The 13980-nt window shown below is 35.8% G+C and overlaps 1 protein-coding gene across 8 annotated transcripts in view; it reads left to right on the top strand.

The window, feature by feature from the left end:
- The first annotated feature begins 2292 nt into the window (after nucleotides 1-2292).
- The window catches only part of LOC128213519 (CAP-Gly domain-containing linker protein 4-like), a 28306-nt gene continuing 16618 nt past the window's right edge, over nucleotides 2293-13980 (top strand). For 6 of the 8 annotated variants that reach the window (XM_052919298.1, XM_052919295.1, XM_052919297.1 and 3 more), the window contains exons 1-3: nucleotides 8185-8382; nucleotides 11211-11499; nucleotides 12805-13060. In XM_052919298.1, coding sequence (XP_052775258.1) covers nucleotides 11212-11499; nucleotides 12805-13060 — 544 coding nt within the window. In that variant the 5' untranslated portion in view covers nucleotides 8185-8382; nucleotide 11211. Of the gene's footprint in view, nucleotides 2435-8184; nucleotides 8383-11210; nucleotides 11500-12804; nucleotides 13061-13980 lie in introns of those variants that run through there. The other 2 variants (XM_052919292.1, XM_052919291.1) reach the window with 2 other exon arrangements.

Below are 13980 nucleotides of genomic sequence, written 5' to 3'. Positions count from 1 at the left end.
TTTATCTTTCATCTGATATTTATATTAAATTGACATATTTCGAAATCCGGAGAATGCAGTACAAAGTGGGACACTTTTACCTCTCAGGTTGGTTACGCTTTCGTTTCATTATTGTGCGACCTGTGGTGCCAGGATTTTTTTGATTTTTTTCTCCCGATTCAGGCAAAACAAGCATTATAACAATGCATTGTAAAAATAGCATTTTTTGTATTCTTTCCAAAAGATTTAAATCATAATATCATTTTCACCGCAAATCCTACTACACAGCTCCATCACTAGAGTAGCAGCGCCACCACTACTCCAAAGCTCCATCACTAGAGTAGCAGCGCCACCACTACTCCAAAGCTCCATCACTTGAGTAGCAGCGCCACCACTACTCCAAAGCTCCATCACTTGAGTAGCAGCGCCACCACTACTCCAAAGCTCCATCACTAGAGTAGCAGCGCCACCACTACTCCAAAGCTCCATCACTAGAGTAGCAGCGCCACCACTACTCCAAAGCTCCATCACTAGAGTAGCAGCGCCACCACTACTCCAAAGCTCCATCACTAGAGTAGCAGCGCCACCACTACTCCAAAGCTCCATCACTAGAGTAGCAGCGCCACCACTACTCCAAAGCTCCATCACTAGAGTAGCAGCGCCACCACTACTCCAAAGCTCCATCACTAGAGTAGCAGCGCCACCACTACTCCAAAGCTCCATCACTAGAGAAGCAGCGCCACCACTACTCCAATGCTCCATCACTAGAGTAGCAGCGCCACCATTTTTATAAATATATGCATATTTCCTTTTTAAGAAGAGTTTGAAAGTTTTTATTTGTACCGGCGTTTGTACTATATATTACAGTTTTTTACATGCGCCATAATGTTCTCACGGTTTGTCTATGCACCGAAATGTAGTTGAAATGCTAGCATTTCTCAAAATATTCAGAAGTCCTAATCGGGAGAAAAACTTCTGGCACCACAATTCGTACGTTATTAAAACGAAATCTTAGCCAACCCGTTGTAAAAGTGTTCTTTTACGGTACCACATACTCCGATTTCCGAAATATGTCCATGTACTAAAAATATCGGATGAAATATAAAGCATACTAACGTATTTTTACAATAAATAAAAGGCTAAGCTGCACCACGGACGTGCCGATAGCTCATTTTCTTTGCACCACAGGTATGTAATAGGCGTGTATTTTAAATACTATAATTAATCGACGTTATTTTTATATCACTATGAATATGTGTGAAGTGTGAATTGTGAATAGTTTTAAAACTTATTTCTAAACTGTATGATTGTGTTTTTTCCCCAGAAAAACACATTGAAAATATGAGTTTATATGTCGACAGTTACTGTAAATATATTATGAAGAGAAGGATGTGTGGATGGCTGTGTGGATGGATGGATGTATGAATGAATGTACGTTTGATGTAGTTTTAATGCAAGCTTTATTTACGATACATTTTTCCACCGTGGACCATAAAGTTGTCTTGTCATAAAAAAACCTCCGTTTGTCCGTTTCCTGTTGTATTTGTTCCCTTTTTGTGCTAAAATGTATGTCAGACTTATAACTGTAACTTGTAACTGTTATATAACATATTACATACAATTATTTTTCGGGGCAATAGGCGTACGTATAAAACGAAAACGGCATTTGAAATATTCTTTTTAATGAATGTTTATAATTTCACAATTGTTTTTTATTTAAACCAAAATTATATTATAGGTAAGATATTCTATTTGCGCTGGTTGAAATTTAACTACATATTTGTACATGCCGCCCAGGAACATGTACTAGACAGAATTTAACTGTACCTAATTGTCATCTTAATTAAACATTTTGATAATTTATCAATATGTTAGTTTCGAGGGATATTCAAGCGTTATGCTTCATATATTCTTGCCCAAACTAATAATTTGCGTTTTTTGTTTATATATATATATAACTTTCAGTTAGTTCTTATTGAGTTCAATTTGAACTGTTAACCGAAGTTAAGTTGTAGTCATATCTGTACAATATAAAACAAGGCCGTTTGAATGTCTTTCAAGCGTAATGGCTTGCATGGAAGGGGTCCTTGTATAACGAACGATTTAGATCTTAATGTAATTGAAATACTATATAAAGAAGAGACAAGATGTCTTGTTTCTGATTTGACCGTCGGAGATTTCAGAACATGAACCAAAGCAAGTATATTTCTCATAGTTAGGCTTAGTCGATGGATGCAAAAAGGGACGCAACCGCTGCATGGTGTAGGTCAAATAGGTACGCCTTTTACGTTTCTCACAATTAGTAAGATTTCCCTGTCACCGTCTCGTAGGAATTTGTTTTTGTTCGTTATTTTTTAATTTGCATGTTTAACGCATGGCAATCGAATGTGAAAACAGCATTTACTTAGAACACTAACACTTCTGCTTCATTGTGAACCACAACGCCTCTCAGCAGGTAGTTCTTATCGAAAATTTAGATATGCTATGTTTACTGTCGGTTAGGTTCGGATATTCAATTCGGACAAGCCAAATTGCTGTCTTCGTTAAGATAAAATAGAATCAGCCGCGTAGCGAAATGAATTGGCATTTGGGCTTGGTAAGCTTTACCAAGATTTCATGATTTTGTCTACCGTTAATGATATTGTTCTCAATCATTGAAATTAGACTTTTGGATGAACAAGCCCGAATTCTTATTGTATTGCTTGGCATAAAAGTTTTGAACAAGCCCTGCTATACAAAAATCCGAATTTGAGCAACCCCAGAAGACATTTTACCAGTGCAGGGCTTGCGGGCTTATGCTAATTTCAACCACTGCTGTCTCTGTGGCCTAGTGGTTAAGCTCCACCTACAGAGCGGGAGGTTGTCGGTTCGATCCATGGCTGCGTCATATCAAAATACTTTAAAAATTGGTACAAGTAGCTCGATTGCCTGGCGCTTGGCATTAAAAGGATAGGGCTTGGATAAGTGGTGTACTCAGTACTGGTTTAACCTAGTCCAAATTATTGTACGTTGACGGATTTTTTTTAGATTTTTGATATATAGCAAATCCTTCACGTACAAATTGTTTAGTATCAAAAGTGGGTAGTTGTTCCGATCAGGATTCTGGGTTAAAGCATATAGCGTCTATAAAATATCATAAAAACAAGAAATATTACCAGATAATGTTATTTTATATTAGTTCCGTACATAAAAAAATAAATATCCAACTTATAATTATGAGTTTGACGGCTTTTCTTCATTTCATTCTGTCAAAACATTACGATATATACATGAAGGGCACCTGCAAGGCTTCAGGGCACAGTTTTAAATCGCTCGGAACATTTCGGCCATGGCCGAGTTGTTACGATTGTATAAGGAGGTCTATCTCAAAGCTTTGTCGGAGGAGGCCGAGTTATTACGATTGTATCGGGTTGTTCCCCTTCGCAAAATTGTTTTCTGTGTCAGTCAACTTTCGTTTTATTGGAAAGGTAAACAACTTGTTTAAATGCATTAAATGCTTGTTTAGTGCAAAATAGCATTTCACTTACATGGTAAAATATGAATATAACTCTTTATGATCAATTTCAACCATAAAATACTTCACTTAAAACAATTTCAATATTTTTAAAACACCCCCGTTTTTTGCACATTCCCGTTTAGACGTTAGGGATTGGAAGAATCCTGTATAACACGTCTAATATTTTAGACTATGGTTTAACCCAGGAAAGTTGTACCCCGTGTAACAGTACTTTACACCAAGCAGTGATTTTTTTGGAAATATTTTTACCGCCTGTGCCTTGCAAATTGGGAAAAAAGTTGACTTTGGGAAAAATACAAAATTAGGCCAAAATAGCTAAGTATAATGGTAAATATACATGTTCTAACTTTTTTATGCAGACATTATGCTGTGTAGAGTAAGTATTGTCAAGATTTCGTTTATATTTCAAGAAATTCATTTTTTTTTTATTCATTAACGTAATCTACATTAATCAAATTGGGAAAATAATATGAAATTTTGGGGAAAATGGACATCTTTGCGCAAGGGGAAACAGCCTTTAGAAGGCACTAAATTACACCAAAAAAACCCACTGCCAAGCACGTAAAAGAATCAAGGGGTCTCCTCGAAAAAGCGCTAGGGTATCGCACCCGGACTTCCTTGTATCCCACCACTGTCTCTTCAGCATGCTGTCCCTTCAGCAAAAAAACAAAGGATCCTGTTGGAAATAAGTGCTTGCACTTCCATGGGTGTTATCCTTGACCGCAATGTCTAAAGAAATACATACATACATACATACATCAATACAATACAATACAATACAATACAATACAATACAATACAATACAATACAATACAATACAATACAATACAATACAATACAATACAATACAATACATACATACATACATACATACATACATACATACATACATACACCCACACACACTACAGAAGCCATACCTGAGTCCCCCAGGCATCTGTACTGGAGCCACATCTGTTGCTAGATTTTACATTAATGGGGCTGTACTCCGTATGATGAAATAGAAAAAAAAGAAAAATGTTGAAAACTGACATAAACTTGTTATCGATGTGTACAATGGATTGAAACTTAATAACTATAAAACTACATAGTTTACAATTAATTTGTTTTTCACAGTTTTTTTCGTATTTTTCCATGAAAAAAGATTACTAGTTATGTCTACGTGATATCTATGCATGATTGGCTAGTCGATGTTATCATGTGATATTACCAAGTTAGGTATATAGCTAAAATATACCAACCTATTAGGGTGTTCCTTCAGAGCACAGTGGATACAACACTATTGGCGACACTGGTTCGAACCGGTCTCGGACTCAATTTTTTTTTACATTTGGTATTTATTTTTACAATTATGATATCAAAGAATAAAACATTTTATTAAATAATTGTCCTGAGATTCGTTACAGAAAAAAACTTTTTTTGGTGCCAATCTGGTGAACAGTACAGTCCTTTTAATGACTTTACTCAGAAAGTTCAATCCAAAGTGAGACAATCGTATCATACAAACTATCATACATATGGGATGTTTTGTTGATTTTGCAACCCAATTCAATGAAAAAAATGTCTGCGTCCTATCCATAGTTAAGCCTCTGACATTTTATTTCGAAGACCATTTCTTGCCAAATTTGCTAAAAAAGAAGAGAAATAAATAGTGGAAAATGTGTTTGTTTATATTTGTAACTTCAAAGGGATGTAACTCACATCAATTTATAAATTTAGTTAAATTGACAGTGTAAAATCAGGTATGGTTAACATCAATTGGGTAAGTGTAAATAAACATAGATCATTTCGATATTGTACGTAAGATTTAACGTAGTATGATTGGGTATTAAGATAATAAATAAATATGCGTAATGTGAACTGGCATAATACTAATGTGTGCACTGTCAATGTGTGAAGGTGTGAATAACTCTTCTGTCTTACGCATTATACCACATGTTTGTAATACCTAGCTGTAGGTGTTGACATGTAGGATTTTACTCTGAGAACGCCGCAAAAACTCGAATCTTCGTTAAAATTACAATGAATATTGTTAATGATGGCTCTTAATCACAGCTTACAGAATGCCACATCTCATATATTGACAGAATTCACATAGCAGAATTCTTTGGTTGTTTCTTAAGTCCGAACTTTGGAACTAGCATGTTATTTTGTTTTGATTTCATTTAAAATAATGTCACTATTCATTGGGACCATTGTAAATATTCAATGATATATGTATGCGCTTAGCAAAAATGCATCTTTTCTTTGTTGTCTCACCTCTCTCTTAATTCAGCTGAGGAAGAAGTCACTTTTCCCTAAAATTTCACCCTAGGATGAACCCTGAGACTAGCACATTTTGTGAAACATGGAAAAGTGAAAGCTTGACAATATAGCATATATGTAACAGTTGACAACTTTTTTCTGGTCGCTTAACAATCCTGTATGGTGACTCATACATGCCATATTTCTGGAGAATTAATTGTCCTATAGAGTGACTTATTGACTGCCATTTCAGGACAACAGAAAATAATTGAATACTATTTACTGACTTTTTGGTCAAGGTCATTTTGCATAGCTGCAACTGTACAAGCTTTGTTCTGATATTCGACTTTGTTTTCTGTATGAACATTATTGTAAAATTTTACATTATTACCCAAGAACAAGAGTCATAGTGAAAGTTATATTTTCAGAGGGCAAGAGAAGTTGGACAATATCAAAGGAAATAAAAAATCATGCAATTTTAGTTTCAGGATGGTCAAAAGAATAATTTTTAAATACAATTGACAGAATTCAATATTTTGTTTGTGATTTTTTTCAGTCCTTTAGCATTGTGTTATTGTATAACATTTATCAAATTGCAGGGCTACAGGCCTTCCTATCCTGTATGAATATTATTTTGGAATAATTACCAAAAAAGGATTTGGTATTTGACAGGAAGGCATGTGGACTGTAGAGATAGAGAGTTGGAGGGAGTTTAATGTGAACGTCTGACGTCTGGTTGTTATTGTCAGATTGCCCTTGCCACAATCATTTATATGAGAAGGATTGCCTAGAAAGCAGTATATTGACTATGGAACCAGTCACACCAGTGCATCTGCCTGAAAGACCAACCCCAAAAAGTTAATTGAAATAATGGGATTCACAAATATATAATGCAGATATGGCTTGGCTTGAAAACACATGGCTAATGTGGCAACAAATCTTATCTACAAAAAAATAATAAAATGTTATGTGGGAAAACATAGAGGATGAAACTGTGGAACCTCTTTGTTTAATAAGTAATTTGAGGGTCTATCTGTCTGTCTGTCCTAACAGTTTCCAATCACTTACTTGTGAATTCTAAGGCGACTGGACCTCAAACTTGGTCGACTGGTTGTTCATGACCAGCAGATGAGCCCTATTGATTTGAGGTCGGTTGTCAAAGGTCAAGGTTATGGTGATATTAAAAATCTATTTCCTATCAATCACCTGATGAACCCGATTTATTTTGAGGTCAGTGGATCAAAGGGGATGGTTGTGGTGACTTTGAGCTGAAATCCATTTCTGATCAATGAGTAACTGAAGAATGCTTGGGCCCAAGGACACCAAACTTGATAGGCAGGTTAGTCAAGACCAGCAGACAAACCCTTAAGATTTTTCGGTCAGTTGGACAAAGTGAAGGTGCAGTGACCTTTTAACTAAAAATGCATTTCCGATGAATAACTAAATAACCTTCAGTCCCAAGAACCTTTTATGCAGGTTAGTCAGTGCCAGTAGATGAACCCTATTGATTTTGAGGTCAGTCAGTCAAAGGTCAAGGTCCAGGTGACTTTGAGCTGAAAACCATTTCCAATCAATAACTGAAGGACGCTTTGGCCCAGGGACCTTAGACTTACATGTTCAGTAATGCCCAACAATCTCCTTTAAAAGTACAACAGATATGAGTTGACATCCCCTCCATCTTGCAGTGACTTTTCATCTTTGTGTTCATACTTTGCCATTTAAAAATGTAATGGACCAATATTTCCTAACTGCATGGGAATGTGGTAATGAAAATTTGTTATACTAAAGGCTTTCTGTCAATATAGGCCCCAATAGGTACTAATGGCTATCTGTCCAACTAAGCCTTTCAGGTGCGTTTGCCACTTCCTATGATAGTTCTTGTTTCTGCATAGAAGGGGATCTACTTTTTGAACAATCATGACTATTGAAAGAAAATGACTTTTACTGTCGGACGATATTCTACTAAAAGACATTTTTTTTAAATTCCTTTTTGCAAACACATGGAATAAAGTTCCCTTTTTAAAATGCAAATGCTTACATGGCACTGCTATGCTTACAGCAGATGTCGAAAGCATGCACATGAAACACCAGCGTTAAGTTGGATATGCCCTTGAAGCCTCAATGCCACAGCATTTCAGTGTGCTACTCCTGTCATGTTAGGGGCATACATGGAACGTAACATGATGAGATGTCTAGTCAGGCATCCATTTTCATAGACTTTAATTATATATTACCTAACTAATTACAATATTCATATCCAATTGTTTTAAATGGCCATATACTTGTTGTTTAATTGAAAATTCCTTACCAGTAGCACTGGCTAATAAATAAAACCATTAATGTTTTTGCAGCTTTGCCTTATATGAGCAGATGTTATCAGTGACCCAACTTCCTGTCAGGAAATGCATCAATTCAAGTTTTTCCATACTTAAGTATTCTTCCTGTTACTAGGGTTGTAGTTGGACACTCAATGTGTTCCTTGTTTTAATGAATTTTGTAATTACAAAGCAAAATATTAGCCAATTTAAGTTCTAAAATAAGTCAAAATATTTACATGTTTGACATGAGGTATTTCTTATACAAGTAATATTTAATGTAATTATTTTGTTAAACAAACGGAAGATTTTGGATAACAATGATGGTAAGATTATTTTTTTTGAGTATTGAAATGATTTGTTGCAGTAACGATACAATGTTTGTGCATATGCATTTTGGACGGTATGTTACTTAGTTATAAAATTACAATTATAGATACCGTTCATATTTATTATGTAAAAATTCTACTGAAACATCAGCCGATATAATCTTCTGAAGGTATTTAATGTTTATCAACATATTTATTGGCCTAATAACAATAGCCAAAATGTAATAGGAGAACAAATCAAAGAATCAAATCAATAATATTGGCTCTGATAAATTCGGCACAAAACAAGGATCCTGTACAACAAACTGTTTTTCTTTGGTATTTTCATGATAATACGGTCATAATATTCACATTGATGGGATATTGAAAAGGACAATTGTGCTTTTTGTGAGCATTCAGAGTGCATTCTCTATGTTATTGTGCTGATGGGCTAAGGTTAAGTAGAATTTGTAGACTTTTGGAGTATCATAGGCTGATTTAATTCCTCTCATTAGAAATGGATTAGCACATGGAATTGTATTTCTGCTGTCTCTGGTTTAAAAAATAATTGGAGAAAATTGTTCTGTAACTTTTTCTGATGTTATACAACAATTCTGTAATTAAAAGGTGAGAGTAATGTTCCTAGAAAATTACATACATACAGTATAACAATGTGTGTTTGATGTATTTGTTTTCGTTAAACATAGATTCTTTAACAGCTCCAAGACAGTAGTTTTTAATTTGAAAAAGAAATGATTTAACTATTGTATTTATCATATCTAAACCCAAAGCCTTAGTCAGGATACGAGTGAAATGCAATCATCTTGCAGTAAAAGATCCAAATAAAAGTTTTTTGTATCATGTTTCACTTTAACATTATAATCACATGTTCACTCCCCACTTGCTAATTTACCTCAAGCATTTTTCTCACATGATAAAAACTGCTTTATTTGAATACCTTAATATAAAAGGGTTTTTTAGTATCCTTTGTGCTTGGGGTATGCAAACTGTTTTTTGAGGACTATTACATAAGCCTCAAGGTCTGTCAGTGTTTGCTTTAAAATGGCCTGGGTGAGAATTGAGCCTCTGCCATGTGGGGTTTTAAGGAACTCGACATGATGAGCATCCTTTTGTCAGTAGTTTACTCTCTGTATGTTATGTGTAGAATGAAGGAGCCAGGCTTGCAATGTGGACAACAGATAGGGCAAATCTGCTCCCCTAGCATCTGCTGGAGGTGTCGGTATGCATGACATGTGACACTAACCCCAAGACTGATGGACCTTTCTTGCAGTGCTGCATGATAAATAACTGAACTTGAGCTTGTAACAAAGTGGGCCTTGTTAATGTGTTGTCATTGAAACTGGAATATTTAACTATTTCCTGTCATGTGGTCATTGAAGTAAACAATAATTTTACAGGCATATTTTCATCAACATTTTCATCAACTTGCTGTAATCAGCCTGATTGCCAGATAATGTAAGTGAGCATTTTACTCAACATTATCTATGAAACTGGTTTTAATCTGTCCTTGTCAAGTGCTGGACTTGATGGCTACATTTACTGAATTTTCTGTATGAAACTTTTTAATCCAGGAAAAAGTTGACTGATAAGATTTGTTGAGTAGAAACCAATTATTTTTGTATTTGTGTGTCTGAATATCACCCTGTTTTATATAACAACCCCACCATGTCCACTGCATGTATACCTCAACTCCCGCACATTTAGTGTGCAGGAACTGATTTTGAGCCCAGAATTACTTTTTGCAAACCGTAAGTCTGTTTCCGGCCATGTGACCAATGATGGAAAAACCCTGTCTTACACCCCCCGTGCAAGATGAGTCACGGGTAACGACGCACAACTTATTTCTTTCATTGTATGGTTTATGAAAAGTATATGATGCAATTTTAGTAAAGCGCAATCAAATGTATAAGAATATAAAGTAAAATAATTAATCGTAAAATCGTAAAATCATGATTTTTAGAGAAACTATTTGATGTTAATAGTGATTTAAAATTACTGCACTTTATGATGTCGCATGCGCTTTTTGGTGAAATATATGTTGCTTGGCAAGCCTCGTTACCGGCTTATGCGCGTGCCCTTGGGGCAGATTTTTTTTATCTGTACCGGAAACACATGTTAGATACTTATATTCCATGATGACCTTGTTGAATCAAACAAAATAAAAAAGTTTTTCTAATCTATGTTTGTGCACAAAACAGCATTTTCGGTTTAAATACTCTTAAAGGTGGAGAAAAGGAAACTATGTATCTATGAACATTTCTTTTTTGGAAACATGTTAATACAAATTGTAAGTTGAAACTCGATCTACTTATCTTTTACAATAAATGTGTTTGTGGTTCTCAATTGACTGTTCTGTTTTGAGTTGCTTTAACCACAATAACCACTGACTTGAAAACTGGCATTAATTTTTCCTATGGCAATCTAAATCTAAACCACAATTTTGTGCCTTGACCACTTATGTACATGCAGTTTTAAATAGTCTTCCAGTCAGTAAATGTTACTTTTCTAACAAATACAATGTTTGTGCTCTGAGTGAATCTTAATAACATATGTTATTTTATTGTGACTTATTTAACAACTAGTATACTAATTTATCTTTTAATGATCTTTTAAGCTGGATTACATGAAAATAAGAAGCCATTCCTTAAGATCTGATAAGAATAGACTAGTAAACCCTGCATGATGAACCATTGGCTATGGTATCGTTGCTCCAAGAACAAGAATGCTGCTGCTGCTAGCAGCTACCATCAAATCTTATGTGTCAATAATGTCTATGATAAAAAGACAATACATTAATTAGGGTTTATCAAAATCTCTTGTTCCAGGATGACGTTGGAGGAAAGCAGTGAGGAGCGGTCTCCGTTACGCCCCCTAAACAAGGACCCACATCTCACGAGCTTGACCCTAGCACGGCCCCGCCCAATGATCCACCCTTGTGTTGATCCTCCCGTGTGTGAGGAGTGTCAGAAACTAGAGTTGTCGTTCTTTGACCCGGGATGTCCGGGATGCCATGAGATTCTCGTCAGTCCAAACACGAAAGTTCCGGAGATTTTCGCCATTCTGCGACAATGGACCCCACAGACACAGCAGAACCTAGACCTTCTAGTGAACGAGGTAGGAAAGAATTAATTCCATGTTGTTATTGAAAAACATTCACAAGCTAGGAGGTTTACACAGTGCTCAGAGTCACAATAATTGTGCGTTTTAATAATGAATGTGTTAAATTTGGGAAAACTCAGTCTTGGTACAATTATTGCACATGACATAGACTGATGGAGGTCACAAAAAGTACCGGCTTGACTGGACACTTCTAAACAAACTGTAGTTTTTATGCCCCCACAAAGTGGCGGCATGTAGGGTTGCCCTTGTCCGTACGTCTGTCTGTCTGTCTGTCTGTCTGTCTGTCTGTACGTACGTACGTCCCGAAGATTGTTTCCGATCTAATTCTTGAAAACCGTTTGTCCAATCCTCACCAAACTTTAAACACATGTTTGTGACCATAATATCTTGATCAAGTTCGATAGTCATGGAAATCGCTTTAGTCATTTAGGAGTTACGGCCCTTTTTTGCCAAAAATACTTCAAAAATATATGTTTCCAATCTAATTCTTGAAAAGTATGTGTCCAATCCTCACCAAACTTTACATACATGATTGTGACCATAATATCTTGATCAAGTTCGATAGCCATGGAAATTGCTTTTGTCATTTAGGAGTTACGGCCCTTTATTTGCAAAAAAAGACTTGAAAAATACGTCCCGAAGATTGTTTCCGATCTAATTCTTGAAAACTGTTTGTCCAATCCTCACCAAACTTTTAACACATGTTTGTGACCATAATATCTTGATCAAGTTCGATAGCCATGGAAATCGCTTTAATCATTTAGGAGTTAGGGCCCTCAGATTATCCTGAAAAATCATTATGGCTTATTTTCTGTGACAAAAAATCGAAGTGGGGGCATCCGTGTCCTATGGACACATTTCTAGTTGTATTTGTTTTAATATATTGCAGTACTAGCTATTGTATTGGGTGATTTTTGTATGTAGTTTTCTAATATTTCTTGTAACATCTGCTGAAAGCACAGTTTATATGACCGTATGTTGCATGGAGTTATCTTAGCCTTTTATTAATCCATAAAAGATTTTGTCATCCTAGAAACTATGCATGGTTAATTGCCCTTCAGGAATGTGATATACAAGTCTGCTGGCCTAGAATATTGTGGGTGCTTTAAGGTTATATTCTTGAACATTACTCTAGTTTCTTTTGCTTTTCAACAAAAGATTGGTTATTTACTAATTATTACAAATCACATTGCTCTTCTTCTGTCCAATGTTAAAGTAATATGTATACATATATAGCAAAATACTTTACATATTTTGCCCAACAATTAAACTTGCACATTTGATTGAATTTCTATTCAGGTTTTACAACGGGGAGCACATATCAATGACCGAGATGGTCTCACCGACATGACATTGCTCCACTACGCCAGTAAATCCGGGGCGGCGGGGATCGGGGATGCTGACCTTGCCGCAGAGGTCGTGAGCATGCTCCTCTCCAAAGGAGGCGACCCAAATATACGATGTCGATGGACCAATATGACTGCTCTACATTATGCAGCTTATTTCGATGTAGTTCCTGTGATCAAAATATTACTTAAAGCTACCAAAGGACTTGGTAAGCTGAAAAGTTTGGAAAGATTATCAAAGCACAGTATTTTAACTTAGTAGAAATTGTATTGTTTTAATGGTTGTTGTATTACAAATTGTGTTATTTGAGAAAGTTATTGTATTGACTCCATTATAAAGTATGCATGCATTTGCTTCTTAAAAGAGGCAACAGTGCAAAGTGTAGTTACAATGTTAATTTGCATGTTAATGAAGGCTTGCATAACCTGTTAAAGACCAATCTTTAAACTAGATGAAAAAGTTCATTCATGTGACAGTCAGGATTTTCCTGAAATTCAACAAGTCAAATCATTTTTAGCTCGACTGTTCGAAGAATAAGGAGAGCTATCCTAGTCACCCGAGCGTCGGCGTAACCACTTATGTTAAAGTTTGCGTACCACCTCAAATCTTTTCAAAGTCCATTGACATATGTGTTTGAAACTTAGCACACTTGTTCACCATCATGCCCCCAACCTGTACACAGGAGGAGGTAACTCTATCAAGCATTTTGACAGAATTATGCCCCTTTTTTGACTTAGAATTTACGTTAAAGTTTGCGTACCACCTCAAATATTTTTCATTCAATTTATGTAAATATCTCAGCACATCATGTATTGCATTGAAATCTAATCTAACAAGTGATCTATGCATGTTTCGCCAAAACTTTTCAATCCATACACCGAAAAGTGGCGGAATAGTCGAGCGCGCTGTCTCTGTGACAGCTCTTGTTCTACTTAGAATATACGTTAAAGTTTCCTTACCACCTCAAATATTTTCAAAGTCCATTGACATATGGCTTTGAAACTTTGCACACTTGTTCACCATCATGCCCCCAACCTTTACACAGGAGGAGGTCACTGTATCAAGCATTTTGACAGAATTATGCCCCTTTTTCTACTTAGAATTTACGTACCACCTCAAATATTTTCC

This window comes from Mya arenaria, chromosome 13 (assembly GCF_026914265.1).
Source record: "Mya arenaria isolate MELC-2E11 chromosome 13, ASM2691426v1".
NCBI lineage: Eukaryota > Metazoa > Mollusca > Bivalvia > Myida > Myidae > Mya > Mya arenaria.
This window is presented reverse-complemented; position numbering and strand designations above follow the sequence as displayed.